Raw genomic sequence first — 19,577 nt, forward strand, 5'->3', positions numbered from 1 at the left:
GGCAGGGGGATGTGGCAGAGGGTGGCTGCGAGCAGGGGGGATGCGGCAGGAGGTGGCTGGGGCAGCGGGGATGCGGCAGGAGGTGGCTGGGGCAGGGGGATGCGGCAGAAGGGGGATGCAGCAGAGGGTGGCTGCAGGCAGAGGGGATGCGGCAGAGAGGGGATGGGGCAGGGGGTAGCTGGGGCAGGGGGATGCGGCAGAAGGGGGATGCAGCAGAAGAGGGATGCAGCAGAGGGTGGCTGCAGGCAGGGGGAATGCGGCAGGGGGTGGCTGGGGCAGGGGGATGCGGCAGAAGGTGGCTGGGAGCAGGGGGGATGCGGCAGAGAGGGGATGGGGCAGGGGGATGCGGCAGAAGGGGGATGCAGCAGAGGGTGGCTGCAGGCAGGGGGATGCGGCAGGGGGTAGCTGGGGCAGGGGGATGCGGCAGAAGGGGGATGCAGGCAGGGGGATGCAGCAGAGGGTGGCTGGGGCTTGCGGCAGAGGGGTGGGTACTCACATGGGGACAGCAGCCTAAGCAGCAGGATGCAGCCCAGGTCCAGCAGAGCAGCTGGGGAGCCCCAGGGCCAGAGGAGCAGCAGCAGCAACAGGGCCAGGAGGCAGCCCACATGGTGCCCGCAGCGCAGCGCCCCCCAGTGGCAGGGAGGAGGAATTACACCTTCCCAGTCAGAGCCCATCAAAGCTTCCTTCGCAGGGAAGCCAGTTAACAAACGGTTCTGAAACCGCTTCTAAATTTAACAACCGGTTCGTGCAAACCGATGCGAACCAGCTCCAGCTCACCACTGGGTCTGGACGATTGTGGCTCACACTGGCCACAGTTTGCTGCTGCAGGCCAATGGGAGCTGCTGGAAGCGGCGGCCAGTATGTCTCTCAGCCCGCGCTGCTTCCCGCAGCTCCCATTGGCCTGGAGCAGCGAACCGCGGCCAGTGGGAGCCACGATTGGCCAGACCTGCGGATGCGGCAGGTAAACAAATTGGCTCGGCCTGCCAAGGGCTTTCCCTACACAAGCGGCGTCCCAAGTTTGGGAAACACTAGATTAAAGGATACACTTTAAGCAAGCATTGCCAAAGACGACTACCTAGGCAGCCATTTTAGTTCTTTCCAAGCTAAAAATCAACTACTCAGACTCTACCTAAGGAACCAGAACATCTTTCAGTGAAAAGTGAATGCTCTTTGCATGAAGAATCCCATATAACAAAAACCTACAAATTTTACTCTATTTCACCTCATGGTCCGGCATAAACCTCGAAAATTTAAAGTGGACAAAAACTCAGCTTAATATATTTCAAAGATGTCTATGAAGTTCTAATTTATATGGACTTTTCTCCTCTTTGCTGTTCCTTCCCCCTCGCCCTGACATGGTTGCAAAAAGAATTTAGAATATTCCAAATTTATTCTTATTATCAATCTATACTGAAATATAGGGGAAAATGTAGGGCAACGTTTGATAGGAGACTGGTTGTTAGTAACCTTTTACCAGATAAAGAGGAATGCATAGCCCCATTGCTCCTAGATGTGTAAGTCTCCTGTTGAAATCAACAGAAGCTGACCATATGCTTCCAAGGGCAGAATTTTCCGATGAGTAAGAATTGCAGGATTTAGCCCATTATGAGAATAATAGTTTTCTCTCCTCTCCACGCCATCCCACATTTAGAATGAAAGCACCAGAAGTAATGGGCCAAATTCTGCACTCATTTCAATTGATATAAATCCAGGGATTTTTGGAGTATAGCCAAGAGCAGGATCTGGCCCCACATTTTAAAAATGTAAGGATTTGAGAATAGGGGACCATTAAAAAGGTCATGGTTTTGTTCAGCTTACTCCAATATTAATTTCCTCACCACTTAAAATCACTCTGAAATAAACACTGGTACTTCAGATGAAAGGTGTACAATCTCAGAATACCTTCGCAAACATTCAGAGCCAAATTCAGATCTGGTGTGAGCAGGATAACTTACTAAAGCAACCAGGTCTGAATCTGGCCTAATATGGACTCTTCTGAGAGTCAGTTTCATTTCTGGTGTAATTCTTCAGTGAGGTTACACCAGATTTGAATCTGGCCCATGTTTTACAGATTCCGGTAAATGATGTAAGCAGCTGCTTTCATTACTACCAATGCCTCAAAACTGTATACAATAAAGGCTTGACCCTCCAGCCCGCACTCACTTCACAGAACTCCAACTGACTACTTAGTGGGATTATCCACGTTGGCCAGGAAGGGTTGGAGAATGAGCTCCTAGGACTGGTTCCAGCTCAAGATTATGGTGACACGGGTAAACCATAAAACTCGGTTTCAAGATTTATCTTGACATACAAATTTCTCAATGGAATTACAGTCGTATCATGTAATTAATTGTACACAAATCTATGGTTAATATTGAGGGTCAGAAATTAAAATCACCATCCAAGTATATATTAGACAAGCTCTATTTTAAGTATAAGCACAAGCTTATACTTACAATACTTAAATATATTAGACAAGCTCTATTTTAAGCACAGGGTAATCTAATAACCAACCTGCAAAACCATGACACCTGCTCTGAGGATGGTACCCATGGGAAGGGTTTGGCAGCTTCAGGAAAAAAGAAAACTGCATATACATGATAAAAGCAAGTTTTAAAACATATCAAGCACATCTGTTATTTTCCAAAGCTAGCAGCTAAACTTTAGAACTGATCCTACAGAAACAGACAGACAGGGTAAAATTCTTCTTTCATTAAAGTAAGTGGCTTAACTTCCATTGACTTCAGTGGGGCCAGGATTTCACACTTAGTGTAGTTGCTGTTTTTAAGTCATCGTGAGTATTTAGCAGAGTATGTCTACACTGCAAATAAACACTCCCGGCTGGCCTATGTCAATTGGAATTCATGTCAGCTGACTCAAGCTTGCAGGGCTGTAAAACTGTAGGGTCCTAGAGCTGAGCCCAAATATCTACACCACAATTTAACAGCCCTGCAAGCCTGAGTCAGCTTACTTGGACTAGCCAAGGGTGTTTAATTTTAGTCAGACCTTGAGTTAGCAACAAATTTTCACACACAGCAAATATCAGAAAAGGAGGACTGTTTAAAGCTAGCTTCTTGAGAGTTCCTTTGACCTGCATCAGACTGGTAATTCTCCAGAAGCTGTCTGGAATTCAGTCATCTCACTACAAGACTGTTTTTCTCTTTTGTTTTAATGTCTGCTTATTTTCCTTCTTGAAGTTCTAGCATCAATCAGAATGAAAGTGACCTTTGACTGTATTCTTTTGTAGCATGCCATTAAAAGACTGGTCAAAAAAAAAAAGTTAAAAAAAAAAAGAAAGAAAGAAGTTCAATGTAAGAAGGAGCACTTAGTGAACTTTAAAGAAATGTCTGACCAGAGGGGGAAAACAAGTTTATGACTTGAGACTACACAGATGTAGTAGTTCTTTATTCTGTGACCATGCATATAAGCCATGACAGACAGTCTCTTTCAAAGTCATTCTTGTAGAGAAGGGGCCACATAACCTTCTTATCACAGGATCTAGTGCTAAAGCCTTAAAATTTCACCTGCAAGAAAGGATTATCCTCTTGTTAGATTTTAAGAAGAATTCCATGTTTTTCCGCTGGCATTCAGCCTGTATGGCAGGAAATCTCTCGTAGCACAGGTAGAGTTTTGAGAACATTGGCTGCCTTCTCATATACGAAACAGATTGGTATATTAAATATTAAACATTTAAATTTAACTGGAAAGGACAATATGTGCAGGTATATCGCATGCTGTTAAAAATTGGGTACACTATAAATTTATGTAAGGGAAATTAATTACAGTACACTACCTCCCAAAAAGATTGGTATATATTATAACTACATTTGAGATGTGATATTGTTTTTAATGCAATGTGTATGGTTGGATTTAGCTAGTGAGTCCCCAGTCAATACAGTTAGTAATTCAAATTCCTTTTTTCGTAATTCCAGTTTTTATAATAAATGATAGAATGTAATCATAGCAGTGGTAGGTCTGTGCCAGCTACTTTCCATTCTCCTAGAACCACCATCACTTGTATTCAGTAATGAGTCCACATAAGCAGCACTACAGCTGATGGCACGGTCAGCCTATGCTCCCTATATTCCTTTGTCCCCTCACAATGAGACCGCATGAGTGAGGAGAGTTTCAAGCTAGCGCTGTGGTGCCAGTGACTAGATTATTCCAAGGTGGTCTCTGGATTCAGTTCCTATTGGGGAGTTCTCTTTTTTTTTATTCTTCTTTTCTTTAACTATATAGATATTCCACATTTCATTACAGAAACCAGCTCGGGAAGAGAACCTTAAAATAAAATCGGAGGAACAGCAGCAAAGGAACAAGGGAGCAGAAACAAATTCAAATGGACTGTGGCCCTCCTGATGTGCAGATCAAAAACTGGAGAGGCAAGAAGCCCACAGCTCCAGCCACCAGCTGCAGAGATTGGGCAATCTGACAGTAAAAGCATGTACATTGTCCTTGCTGCACTAATAACTACATCTTAAATAATAGTAGTAACTTAGATACATTCAGCACAATGGTAACAAAATCACTCTTAAAACAGGGACACACTGCATTAAAAATATGTGCATTTTTCATAGCATACCAAACGTGCTATGGTACACGTCAAGAACGACTGACTATTTCATGTCCTCTAATTAACATAATATTGAGCTGGCAACCCCTGCCTTTGCTCTACTACCGATGCAAATCTCCATCACCCAATTGGGAAATTTTCAAACAAGCACTTTTGAGCTTTCTCCCACACTGCCTCAACTAGTAGAAGGAGATCCTGTTCACTTCCATACAGTCACCACATTGTCCACCTTCAAATTCCTTCTCAAAACTCTCCTCTGCCACTTTGTCTACCAAAAACTCAACAGTGATTAGGCAGCAGATGTGCTATGGCTATTGCTTACCAAGTAGATCATAAGCATCTCATTGTTACCTTGCAATTCCCTCCCACCTACTGTTTGTTGTACCCATGTGTTGTATCCATCTGTCTAATGGAATGTAAAGCTCTTCACGGCAGGGACCACTTTTCTGTCATGGGTTTGTACAGCACCTGCTTCAATGGGGCCTCACTCACAATTGGGACCTTTGGGTGCTACTGAAACAAATAATTTGCTCCTGCTCCTGGCACTGCCACAAATACAAATAAATAAATATATTAATAAGTAGTACAGGTTTATCATGCCACGGAGTTGCAGGCCTTTAGCACCAGTTTCATAAAATGTTAGTAAAGCTTTTTTCCAATCTATTTGTTTTCATATGACCTATAAGACACTGATATACAAGAACTAGAAGCAAACTCAAACAGCCTTCATTTTCAAAAACAGAATTTTAAAAATCCCAGAAAATATATTATAAATTCACTCCAATTCTATGAAGTTTCAGTCCAGGTTGGAAGGAAGAAAAGAAATATTGTAGAAATCCTTATTTGAAACACTGGAACGTAAGAATGTAGGAACTGTCATACTAGATCAGACCATTGGCCCAATTAGGCCAGTATCCAGTATCCAACAGCAGCCAGCAACTGGCAGTTGACAAGAAGATTCAATAAAACCTATAGGGGAGAATTGATGAATAATGTGCCCATAGAGAAAGTCTCTTAGCTTATTCAGTTAAACCATGAAGCATAAGGGTTTATATTCTCTTCTGGAAAAAAAAAAACTTGCTTCCTATTTAATATACATCTGAACTTTTCCATCATCCAGCTAATCCTTCTTTGAATCAGATTAGGCACTTTAAATTTAAAAATATACAAATATAGCACTAAGTCACCCAGGAGTTTCTGCTCAGGAATCCATGCCCTGCAAAGGGGTGCATGCCAGCTGCAGTGGCTATTCCCCTCTATATACCCGTACAAGGAATTCCATAGCATTAGAAGGTAGGGGAGGACAGATGGTGGAGGAACAGTTCTGTCCTTAGATAGGAGCAGGGTCATTTCTGTCTTACTTGTATTATATACGTACTTCTATATGTTCACCATTATACCTGCATTTTGTTCCTTTCTGTACCATACAGCAAAGAAGAACAGGTGGCATAATATTTGCCAAGTACTAGAAATTATATAGAAATTAAATTTTTTTCGTAGTGGTTTGCTCATTCTCCAAACTATGAACATCAAGCGTCTACACAGTTTTTCCCAAGCGTGGAATAAATGCATATATATAAAAAAGTCCTAAATAAACAATTAAGACTCCTCCTAATATCTTACAAAGGCTTAAATTATTTATTTCACTCAACCACCTTATATTTTATAAAGAATTTGATGGTCAGTGTGATGGGGTGTATAGCCCCGACATGGCAGCAGACACTAAAGAGTTAATAATGAGAGTGATCTCTTCTCCAGCTGCAGCTAAATGGCTGGTTAGCAACAGCTAGAATAACATGCTACATCCCAGATGGAGCAGGGCAGCTTCAGGAAAGGCTGGGAGCCATCACTGAAGAGCTCCACAGCATCAGACAGGTGAAATCTGCCCAGAGAGATCAATTCCCTGGCAGAAGCATCCAAGGGAAGGTTACCATGCAGAAGATGCCTGCAAGAGGTAGCAAGCAGCCCAAGGAGGCAGCAGGAGATGTAAGCAAACAGTCTTTGACTGCCTAATTCAGAGATCCCAGAGGGCAGACTTGCATCTCCCTGCCACTCTTCCCAGGGAAGGAAATAGAGACTGCTGAACCTCCAGGGTGTTGGTCACAACATAAGACTATTGAACTTCATTTTTGTTCCTGCTTCAATTTCCTTTGTTCTTTCCCTGATAAGGGAGGGAAAGGGACATACAGGGCCTGAGACTACCAACTGGAGGCCCATTACAGGACTCTTCGGCACTCACCTCTTACTACCCCAAAAGAGGAGGGAGGGCTGGAGCCACAGAGCAGCTGAGCACTACAGGTCACATTTCTAAATGGACACAGATGGAAATGGAGGCAAATGCCCCAGCCACGAGGGGATGCACTGAAGGGGAGAAGCCAGATGACAGTACGATGTCATTACCCAAGGACAAAAAGTGGGACCTAATAAAAGGTACGTGAATCTTTTAAAGGCTGCATTTTCCAGCTACTTCATAGGAATCTCTCTCGTTTGTATTCTATCACTATTTATGTAAACAAAAAAATTAAAAAAAGATTTACAATAATTATTTTTCATTTGTAGGCAAAAGTCCAATACTGCTCTGAAAGAAGTCCATGGGAAGAACTGGGACAGGCCCAGTATCGTTACAGCCTCTATTTCATGGCTTACTATTATGTACAAGGCCACAGCACGGCAACCTATGACTTGATTGATTCCACTAACCAAGGCTCATCTTCTAAGCCTCAGATTTATTTGCCGTGATGCCAATTCTCTTTACAGGATTAATACATATGTATATTTCAAGTGAAATTCACCTCTTAAAATTCATACCAGAATAGAGGGCTTGCACAAAACAACAAAAGTCTCTTAGTGGAACTTAAACATACTAATAGAGGTTTTGAGTGACTCATTGGGCTTTCTGTGAGCTTTCTTCATTGCCATAAATTTCATCTTCGTAATAATCATGGTTTGCCAGAGAAAGATGCAATTGACATTAGTCACCAAATTCAGCACTCTGTAAAAATTCAATCTAGACAATATATTTGATAATGAGGCTCATATTCCCTTTCAATTTTTCTTCCATTGCAAAAACATTCACCTCATCATTAGGATGACCAGATAGCAAGTGTAAAAAATCGGATCAAGGTGGGAGTGGGAGTGGTAATAGGTGCCTATATAAGAAAAAGCCCCCAAAATTGGGAATGTCCCTATAACATCAGGACATCTGGTCACCCTATCCATCACGCAAACAGCCAAAAATACCTATATACTGCAACTATTAAGAGACTCTCCCTTTTACAGGACTAAAAAAGTCTAAGGGTTATTTGGGTCACATCATAATGTAAAAACAGTTAAACATAATGTGTGTGTGTGAAGCTGAGAGAGAGAGAGAGAGAGAGAGAGATCAGTCATGCTGGAGTATATGTGAATGTGCTAGAAACCAATCAAAAAAAAAAAACCACACCATCTAAAATTCTTAAGTAGAAATGTAGGTATTCTCCATATACAATACCTCTAAATGAATTGTTTAAAAAAAACTTCCTAGAACAAAGGCAACAAAATATGCACTGGAAAAGTCAATAGTATATAGCATATAATGTATTGAACATTTAGTAGATGTGGAAATGAAACTCCTGTACTTCTTCCAGACCATCTATGTCTACCGTCTCTGACACCTGAAAGTACCATTTGAGGAATGTAATAGTGTTATGGAACACGTTATCCCTTGTTATTAAAAGGATGAAACAGAAATATGAATGTATCTACAAATATAGGATATTATGTTTTGCAGAAATAGTCTAAAGTATAAAGCAAAGTATGGTGTACTCTAACATCTTTTTCAAAAGGCAAGACAGTTGGAAAAGATATGACATTAATCATCCTAAGTCATTTTTCAATCTTTGTCCTTTATTAAATTACACCAAAAATGTCGTGTTCATTTTAAAATTCCCTTTTCATGCAATTCCTTATTTTAATTTAAGTAGCAATCATATCAAAAGAAAAACTGCTGTTCAAGGGATGGGAATTTGCTTAAATAATTACTGAAGTGGAACAGACTCTTCTGGTCATTCTGATATTATGTCATATATCACTGCATTTTCAGAAAGCTTTCTGGATGGATATGTTGTACACCCAAAAAATAAATCAAGAAGAGAAGTAGATAATTTACAGAGTTGTCAGGAATCAGTTTTAACACTTACTTTTGCGAAGATCTGAAAAATGTCTATTGCAGGTAGCAACTGAAAAGCATCCTGGATCTCCACTCTCAAATAAAGCTGCAATGTCTGTGCCAGGTGCCTGAGACCCTCTTTCATTTCTTCACTTAACTTTTCAATATCTTAGGGAAAAAAATACAGCAAAGCATGAATAAAACCTTCTGTGAACATCTTTAAGAAGTCCAATGACAGCAGTTCAATCTAGACATTTCCAATCCCAAATTTAATTTTGACAGAAAGTAATTATATACCACTATTTTTGACAGCTACATATCATCACTAAGCAGAGTTTATCAAGTTGCTACTTTCAAATCACAAACATTATGGTGAGTGAATTATCAAAAGCCTAACAATAAAACAGATGTGTAAGCAGATACAATATGTTAAATTAGTCAATTAAGTTTGTTACAATTATAATGTGTTTGCATGTTATCCTACAATTTTATTCTCCTTACAACTGGATGCATTTTTATATCACTTTCTTCATATGAAGTGTCACAAATTGCTTTATGCTGACCCAATGGAATAAGCAGAGTACAAGGACTGTGGTACACATAGAAAGGGAAAATACCACATAAAGATTGACATTTAAAACCAGTACTAATACAAGTAAATATTATTCTGATATTAAATAATAAAAATCACAATTCCAAATGAGGACAATGGGAGCTGCATGTGCTCTGCATCTCTGTAAATCAGGCTAGGTGAATTGCCAAACTTCAAAGAGCAAATCAATGTCAGAGCTGGGAAAAGAACCCAGATCTCCTCTCAGTTCGCTGGGCCACACTTCCACCCAGTCTTCTCCTTCCTTTCAGTCTAGTTACAATGAAGGGAACAAGGAGTAATGAAAGAAAGGTAACATGGATGAGTTTAAATATGAATCACAGAGTAAAACTAAGAGGAAAGTTTCAAAGTAAGTTTATTATTCTATGTTACTGATTAAATTCAACACTGGCAGAATAAGCAAAACTCCAGTGAAGTTGCACCCACCTGCATCAAGGGTCAACTTGGTTCTATTATTTTAAATGTTGAGCTGCATGAAGGATTAGAAATGACTTTCATAAGAGCTGGTCGAAACAAAATCCACTGAAATCACAACCATTATTTGGCAGGCATTTATGGGAGGAAATTAGCAATATCAGACACATGTAGAATAGATAGGGAGTTGGAGTAAAATAAATTAATATAGATTCCATCACCAAAAACACTTAATTAACCATCCAAAAGAGAGAGTGCTTTGGCATTCTACTCACTCCATTATACCTCCAAAAACAGACTCTTCCACCTCACATGATCATAGACCTACAGGAGGTCCAACAAATTGCCACTATCATAGCACTGTCTCAACACATACACTTGTGCTAAACCCTTCCAAATAGGACCAGCTTTATTTATATGCTGCATGGCCTCAATAGACCATTAGATTGTTTTTTCCTTCAGGTTTTATAAAATATCATAATACTTTGCATTCAGAAAACACCATCAATTCCAAATAATCCAAATGCACATTACAGAATATTATTATTTATTATGAAGACGGACAAATCGGATTCACTTCACGCCCCCATCACTGAAAGGAAACCAACTCTGTGACAGAACGCAGCAATAATTTAACAGCCCAGTGCAGAGGGACACTACAGTTTAGAACAGATGTGAACAAGAATATTGCATCCAACTGAAACTTCAGGGAGAATTTAAGAGAGGTTGAAGCAGAATGTAATTACTCAAATTGGAATTTATCCAGGACACCAGCAATTCTTGCAAAAAAAAGTCCCATGAGATATTTAATGGCAAATGATCAGGAACTTTGTTTTTCCCAACTCATCATGAGACCAAAGGTAAAAATCAAAGTGAAACATAATTTGTAAATACCTTAATTCTGTGTGCTTAGAAATGTGTTTAACTGTGTCAGACCCTAGTCTTGGAGAGACCGTGCAACATAAAGTTTGTGACAACTTTACTAAATTATGCACAGAGATTTTGTTATGCAGCTCCTACTGACACCAGCAGGAGGCAGACAGCAAAGTATTTGCACACAATGTTGTAAATATACTCCTTTCTGCATGTATTAAAACTTTTAAAGAATAATATTGGATTTGAATCTTGATAAATGGAACCACAGTAGAGATAGCCTGTACAACCTTCACCAATTTTAGACCTTTAAGTACTAATGCATTAACAGTAATGCAGAAGTAGCAAATGCAGCAGAAGATCAAGGTGACATTCCAGACCATTGATCTCAGGGCATGTCTACACTACGGGATTATTCCGATTTTACATAAACCAGTTTTATAAAAGAGACTGTATAAAGTCGAGTTCACGCGGCCACACTAAGCACATTAATTCGGTGGTGTGGGTCCATGGTCCAAGGCTAGCGTCGATTTCTGGAGCGTTGTACTGTGAGTAGCTATCTCGTAGCTATCCCATAGTTCCCGCAGTCTCCCCCACCCACTGGAATTCTCGGTTGAGACACCAATGCATGATGGTGCAAAAACAGTTTTGCAAGTGATTCTGGGTAAATGTCGTCACTCATTCCTTCCTCGATGAAAGCAACGGCAGATAATCATTTTGTGCCCTTTTTCCCTGGATTGCCCTGGCAGATGCCATACCACGGCAACCATGGAGCCCATTTAGCTTTTTTTTACTGTCACCGTATGTCTACTGGATGTTGCTAACAGACACGGTACTGCAGCACTACACAGCAGCATTCATTTGCCTTTGCAAGATAGCAGAGACAGTTATCAGTTGTTCTGTACCATCTGCCATGCCATTGTAAATTGGCGATGGGATGATGGTTATCAGTCGTTCTGTACCGTCTGCTGCTGTCATGGGTGCCCCTGCTGGAGGTCGGCGGGGCGCAAAGACAAAAAGGGAATGACTCCCTGAGCAATCCCCTTTATGGTATCTAAAAATAGAGTCAGTCCTGCTAGAATATAGTGCAAGTGTACTAGAGAACCAGTGCACCACAGACCCAGAGGGCAAAGCCGCTCCATGTCACATCCCGCAGAATGATGAGCTACATACCATTCACGGGGGTGCCGCAACAACCCATCCGTTGCTTCCCTTCTCCCCAACCCTCCTGGACTACATTGCAGTGTCCCCTCCATTTGTGTGATGAAGTAATAAAGAACGCAGGAATGAGAACACTGACTATAAAGTGAGATAAATGAGAGGGAGGCAGCCTCCAGCAGCTATGATGTCCAGGCAGGACATTAAGCGGTGCGGGGAGAGGAGCCCAGCATCTGTGCTATAGTCCAGGCAGCACAGAATCTTTTCTTTACACAGAGAGGGGCTGATGGAAGCTCACCTCAGTTGCATGAAAGCGGTTACCAGCCGTTCTGTACCATCGACTAGAATGACTGGGAGTCATTTCCTATTTTTACCCAGGCACCCCCGGCAACCTCACTGAGGCCAGCCAGAGCACTCACAGGCTGATGATGACGATGGGTAGCGGTCATATCGTACTCACTGGGGAGTGGAGGGAAAAGGATACTGCTGTTCACATGCCGCAGCATTGCATCTACCAGCAGCATGCAGTAGACATAGGTGACATCGAAAAACTCAAGAAATGATTTTTTCCCTTTTCTTTCATGTGGAGGGGAGGAGTAGATTGTCGAGCTAAACCCTGAACCACGCCGGAGAAATGTGTTGACCTTACAGGCATTGGGTCAGCCAAGAATTGCAATATTTTCGGAGACTGCTGGGGACTGTGGGATAGCTGGAGTCCTCAGTCCCCCCTCCCTCTCGCATGAGCGTCCATTTGATCTTGACTTTCCGTCATGCTTGTCACACAGCACTGTGCTATGGACTCTCTATCATAGCCTGGAGATTTTTTTCAAATGCTTTGGCATTTCATCTTCTGCAAGGAGCTCTGATAGAACAGATTGTCTCCCCATACAGCGGTTAGATCCAGTAACTCCCCGCACGGTCGGGAGCTCTTTTTGGATGGGACTGCATGCCACCCGTGCTGATCAGAGCTCCACGCTGGGCAAACAGGAAAAGGGGGGACCTTTTCCTGTTTACCTGGCCACTGCATCCGAGTTCAGATTGCTGTTCAGAGTGGTCACAATGGTGCACTGTGCGATACCGCCCGGAGGCCAATACCATCGATTTGCGGCCACACTAACCCTAATCTGATAGGGTAATACCAATTTCAGCGCTACTCCTCTCGTCGGGGAGGAGTACAGAAATGGGTTTAAAGAGCCCTTTATATCAATATCAAGGGCCCCGTTGTGTGGACAGGTGAAGCGTTAAATTGGTTTAACGCTGCTAAAATCGATTTAAACGCGTAGTGTAGACCAGGCCTCAGATTTAACGTGTGCAACAGATTCTGATGATTATGAAATTGGCAGAGTAGATCTTGAAAAGAGGAAGGGGAAGAATATATTGCTCCTCCCAAAGGAGAATACATATATACAAAGAGAGAAAAGAAAACTGGTGAAGTGACATTGGGGATGTATAAACCACACACATAGTAAATCAAAGAAAGTAATTCTCATTCCAAAGAGGCAGTACATAATAGTGTTGAAAAGTAATGATCTGATGGATGACAAATTAAGATAGTGGTACTACCAGTCCATTATACAGATCCCTTGCAAATCCTAGCGGCAAACAAAAATGGCAGCAAAAATATTAACTTCTGTAACAGTATTAACTTGCAGCTGTGCTGCTCAAACTCTTGATGTCTCTGTGATGTACTAAGGGTTCCTGAAAATGGAGGGATCTCCAGTAACAAAGATGGAAACCAGCTTGTGGTGTTCGTGGCTTGTTGCTATGCCTAATAAAAGCTTGTTGTTTGAAAAGAGTTACAGCTCCATAATGTAATGAAGTTCTGTACCAACTTTAATGATCATCAGTGCAGTAAAACAAAGCTATAGTTTGCAATTGCGTGTTATGATCTTTGGTGTAGAATGGGGGTGAGGAGCAATTGCTTTGGGGGAAAGTGACAGGCTAATGAGTGGCTAATGAGAATGCTTACAGGCAGCCCCACTTAAGCAAAACAAAGCCTCTCTGGGGCTTCTATTTTATTTCTGTGGGACATCTTCAACCAGAATAACCTGAACCAGCAAAGCCTAAAACCATATTCAGCTCATGCAGTTTCGCAGTCTCCAAACAAACAATACTGTTTGTAAAAACAGTTTTAACTTCAGACAAGCAGGCCAGCACTCTGATGCCTTCACAGCTCATCATCCCAACTCCTGGGGTGCAAACTCCTCTCTCTTCCTCTCAGGGAAGCTTTTTAAGGTTGGAGCCTAACTAGGCTCAGCTGTAGCTGATTACAATCCATTTGGGGAGATACTCCCATTTGGGGTCTGAAACCTCTGCTAGGGTTTAATCCCTGAAGCCGCTGTCTGATTCAGTGGCTCCTAATCTAATGGGCAACAAAGAGGTAAGGTACAACTGGAAGGAGGGACCCTCAAAAAGGGGGCATCAAAAAAATCAGTACCCAATCATATGCACCAACAATTAATTTGCCATCTCAAAAATTTCTTTTATGTTGGTGAAAGTTTGCATTTGTAAGCTTTAAGACAGCAAGAGTAAACATTTACATAGAAGATAACTTGACAAGACTATGTAAGTGTCACAGCTCACCAGGTGTCATTCCAGAAAGCAAAAGTATCAGCTAGTATTTATGGCTTTTGAGCAAGCTGCACTTCAGAGTTTAAGACCACACAGCAGAAATCATACTACTAAAGCTCTGGGAGCAGACACAGATGGTACAGTAAATGTATGTATCTGTGAGATTTGCCTCCCATTGCTAGTTCCTTAAAAAAAACCAAGCCTTTTTAAACCACTGAGAGGCAGCATACACTCTCTGCAATGCCTGGATTTTCTTAAAAATTAGAATTTTATTGCAAGTTTTCTGGCAGACGTTCACAGACTCTGTATCATATATTCACACTTAGCCTGATCCTTCAGCTACTTCAGCTCCTAATACCCCGCATTCCCACTGACTTCGATGAAGGCAAGGTAAGTTCAGGCCTCTCAGTATCTTTCAGGAGATACTGTTCTCCATACCTTACCAGACTCCGTCCCCCAGTTAATATGCAAGAAATGAAGACCATAAAGTAAGACTGTACCATAGCAGCAACGGATACCCAATGCTTCAAAGGAAACTCACTGCTCACGGTGCACCTGGCGAGCTGTATAATACTATAGTACGAAGGGAAATTTCTTACTGATTCCAGCAATATCCTCAAGCATGAGGATCAATAGTTTTTAACCTGCAATCTCACTAGAGTAATTGTAAATGCTGTTCTTATTCACCTATGTGTCTAATCCCTTTTTGAATATTCCTAAACCACTTCATTTAAGAATATCCAGCAGTGCATTCTAATAGCTAATAAAAGGAATCCATTTTAATTCCGAGTTATCACTTTCAAACTGGTTGCCTTACTAATGTTCCTTTGTCCTTGTATTATGCAAAAAAGGTGAATACAATGGCAGGCACTACAGCAGAAAAACAAAAATAGCATAATAAATAGTTGCGTCTTTGGGTTTTTTAATATTTCAGTGACATTACATATATGAAGTTACTTAAAATCTAGACCATGGTTCCTTGCCAAATTAGAACAGTTTTAAAAGGCAAGCAAAATGTTTATATTAATCTACACAATGTCCCCTTTACTATTAATTTTCTCTTATGCTGCAATAAATTGAACTAAATGTACTTTTTGCCATTTAAGTCAGACCAGTAGAGACTCTGAGCTATCCAAGACTTGAAAGGATCAGCCTTGTCTGCCTAACTTTGAAAGACTAGAAGGCAGAACCATTCCATGGGTACCTGAAACTTATGGAAACACAATCTGATCTTTCTGTTTACACTGAATTTTCAGAAAGACGAACATTTAATAAGAGCCTCAAACAGTCTCATTTTTCTCTTATTAGAAGTTCCGTTGAATCTTTATGCACAAAGGCAATATTAACAACAAACTAAAATAGATAAAAAGGGTTTATGACCAAAAAGTGTGTGGATTTGTTTTTTTAAACTAGATTCACTCAGAAATTTCTACCTGTTCTAGCAGATATGATGTCATCTTAAAGAAACAAGCCGAACAAATAAGGTGCATACTCTAAGTCAGGCAAAAGTCTAACTAAAGTCAATGGTTGTGCAAGAAGTGAAGAATTGGCCCTACACTAGCACTAGAAAACTGTAACCTAATTTTCCACAGAAATTTCAGCAGTTCAAAGAGGGTCTTTCATTCCCTTCTACACTTTGATTTTTTTCATTTACGATTTATTCCACATAACAAAATTTCAGAAGGGCGAGCCAGAAGAAAACAAACCAATTGTACTATGCATTTACAGCCATGTGGATGGTGATTACTTACTTGACTGAAGATCAGAAAAAGAGTAGAGTTTCTCAGAAGGACATGCTGCTGATTGTCCAAGCTGAAGGGAAAAAACAAAAATAATGAATGCATGATAATAAGCATTTATAGAGCACATTTTATCTCCAAAGTACTGAATTACTCATCACCGTGAAGTAATTAACAGCAGTGACATAAATCTTTTGTTGTTCACGTCACATATTCTATAAACCACCATAAAAATACTAAATGAATTTTTATTTGTTATGACACTTCCCACTAATTTATTTTCTTGGCTTTGGCAGTTTATCTTTAATAATTTACTTCAGCCCTGTGTCCCTTAATAGGGAACAATTTATAAGACTAGAAAGCTTCTTTCACTTCATGTGACTGTAATTAATATAAAGGGAAGGAAGGATATGTGTGTGTATATATATATATTCTCTTTAAAAGCATTGCCAAACATACATCCATAACAGTGTACAAAAGAATATAACAAATAATATTTTAAGTCCTCAAACTATATCAAATACATATATTTTGGTCTGGGAATAAGGGCATTAGGACTAGAGCCAATAAAAAAAGACAACATTCTTTACTGATTTGCAACCTCTTAGTCATAGGTAGTTGAAGTAAGCATAGCATTTAGTCCATGCAGATTTATATGAGAACCACCAACGTGAAAAGATTGTAAGCCCAGAACTTTCAGGTGAGTTCAGAAAAATCTAACAGAGCCTAAGCTAACAAGTCTGCAGAGCACAGTATTGTACACCCCAGAAGAAAATATCCACCAGCATTCAATTCTTCTGCAAAATCTTGTATATTCACTTCTACTCAAAAAGGGCTTGGATCCTGCTCCCACGAAAGTCCATGCCAAAACACCCATCAACTTCAATGGTATAGGATCAAGCCCAAAGTGATCTTCTTCCTTCTCCATTTCTGAGGGAATGAATTTTGGGACTCAATTACACATTCACTGCATAAGAGAAACTTTCATTGACTTCAACAGACATTGCTCTTCTGCAACAGTTTCATGAGCAGGCCCCTGGAGCTTAATTACGTTTATATTCATATTTCCTGATGTTTCCAGTGTTGCTAGGAATTAATTAGTGATTTTGTAATGCTAAATGCATGTTCCATTTTGTTCATCCACCTAGCCACCTCTGCTTTTTAGTCTTTAATTGCTAGACTACTATTATAATAATTATTTAGAGAGCAAGACTGTTTCCATATAACTGTAGAATGGGATACGTTTAACAGAATGTCACTTACTAGTTTAAAAACAATCCTGCCAACAAGTCTCACTGAGTCAGGAGGAAAGTTAGGCTCAATACTCTTAAGACATTTGCATTCTCGCTTGTGCTCCTGCCAGGCTTCTTTCTGTTACATTAAAAAAAAAAAAAAAAAAAAAAGGATAATACACTTTATTTCAGACCAACAAATACATTAATGATATAGATTACAGAGGGAGCTGAGGGGTGTGTGTGCCATAAACAGATAGCTAAGGGTTAATGTTTCTTTTACCTGTAAAGGTTTAACAAAGGGAACCAAACACCTGACCAGAGGACCAATCAGGAAACCGGAGTTTTCAAAGCTCAGGGAGGGGATTTTTGGGTGTGTGTCTTTTGTCTGTGTCTCTGGTCTGTGCTCTCTCGGCTATGAGAGTGATCTCTATCTCCAGGACTTTTCTAATCTTCTGTTTCCAAGTGTAAGTACAAAGGTAGAAAGACAATAGGCTTATATGGGGTTTTTTTTTGTATTTACATGTGTGTAGTTGCTGGAATGTTTTAAATTGTATTTCTTTTTGAATAAGGCTGTTTATTCATGTTTTGTTTTAAGCAATTGACCCTGTATATTGTCATCTTGATACAGAGACCATTTTTATGACTTTTTTCTTTCTTTTTATATAAAGTTTTCTTTTTAAGACCTGTTGGATTTTTTCCTAGTTGGAACTCACCAGGGAATTTGTGGGGAGGAAGGAAACAGGGGGGAAGGGAAACTCTCTTGGTGTTAGAGTTGCAAAGCTTGCATTTGCAGGGACTCTGAGTGAGGGTGAAAGAAACTTGATCTCTCTGGGTTTGTGTTTCAAGGAATGGAAGCAGGGAAATCTCCTAGTGTACCCAGGGTGGGAAAATCTGGGGGGAAGTAAAGAGGGAGAAGGGAAGTGGGTTTATTTCCCTTTGTTGTGAGACTCAGGGCATCTGAGTCTTGGGGTCCCCCAGAGAAGGTTTTGGGGAGACCAGAGTGAGGCAGGCACTGGAATTCCTGTCTGGTGGCAGCGATATCAGATCTAAGCTGGTAATTAAGCTTGGAGGGTTCATGCAGGCACCCACATTTTGGACGCTAAGGTTCAGAATTGGGACTTATGCTTATAACATGGTGGCAGAGGTGGGATTCGAACCCATGCCCCCAAAGAGACTGGAGATAGATATCACTCTCATAGCCGAGAGAGCACAGACCAGAGTTATAACAGGGGGGCATGGATCAATGTTCATGTCGTGCTCCCCATCAGTACCTGGCCTGGGCCCGGGAAGCTAACGATCCAACCAGAAACCCAAATTCTGTGATGAATCCTGGTCACGTGCCATCTGAGGCATGTTGAGCACATGCTAAGATGACGATAGAGGGAACTGGTAGCGACCAGTATACTTTGGCTACTCAACACTTTAAAACCATTTCTTCATTGTTTGCAACAGGCTCTGATATTCAGCGGGGATGGGGGGTAAGGGTGGGGAAGCCCTCAGCATTGCTGTCAAGTTTTGCTCTGCTCCATGTGTGACATTTTATGCTACTCAAATAAATAATTTATGTATAACCATAAACTTACGCATACAGTCTACACACCTTAGCAAAAAGAGGGTATGAAGTTTAGTTAAACTGGCAGCTTGCCAGGGGCAGATATTTGAGGGTACCCCAGGGAAGGGCAGGGAGTCTGAATGGGAAACAGGGGAGGGGCGGGGGGAAACTGGGTGGGTGGTTACTGGAACTGTTGATACTTGGAGTTATGGTATTGCCAGAAGGTAGGTAGATGCTGGGGTTACTGAGGGACTGGTAATTCCTGGGAGGTAGATAGCGTGGTAGGGGCAATTGGGTGTAAGTCTTGCTGAGGGTCAGGAAGCTCCTGGGAAAGCAGGTGCGTGTTGGGTCTAGTAAGGGATTCTGTTGGGGAGAGCTGGGTGGTGGTGCTCGTTAGAGAACCTATGGCTGATATGAGGTTCCAACACCTTGTGTTGTTGCCTCTTATCTGCCTGTTCTTGCCCTCATCCAGCACTGGCAGTAGCAAGACAAGCAGCACCACAGTGGCCTCCAGCAACTAAAAGGCCCAACTGCTTGTAATCCTCCCTCAGTTCGGCCAGATGCATGATGACATCTCAGCTGAGATGCACAAATGTGTGACAGGTTTGCCAAACATACAGAGTGTCACACAAGGCATGTTATACATAGTAGCTCTGCCTTGGGCGAGACAACTGCCTTCTCTTTGTCTCATGACCTTCAGTTCAG

The 19,577-nt window shown here is 41.2% G+C and overlaps 1 protein-coding gene across 3 annotated transcripts in view; it reads right to left on the reverse strand.

Moving 5' to 3' along the window:
* The window catches only part of SMYD3 (SET and MYND domain containing 3), a 701,794-nt gene that overhangs the window by 552,667 nt on the left and 129,550 nt on the right, over positions 1-19,577 (reverse strand). For all 3 annotated transcript variants that reach the window (XM_032801055.2, XM_032801054.2, XM_075064202.1), the window contains exons 3-5: positions 17,349-17,456; positions 16,098-16,158; positions 8,752-8,888 (exon numbers count right to left, since the gene is read on the reverse strand). In XM_032801055.2, the coding sequence (XP_032656946.1) occupies positions 8,752-8,888; positions 16,098-16,158; positions 17,349-17,456 (306 nt within the window). The remainder of the gene's footprint in view (positions 1-8,751; positions 8,889-16,097; positions 16,159-17,348; positions 17,457-19,577) is intronic.

This window comes from Chelonoidis abingdonii, chromosome 3 (assembly GCF_003597395.2).
Source record: "Chelonoidis abingdonii isolate Lonesome George chromosome 3, CheloAbing_2.0, whole genome shotgun sequence".
NCBI lineage: Eukaryota > Metazoa > Chordata > Testudines > Testudinidae > Chelonoidis > Chelonoidis abingdonii.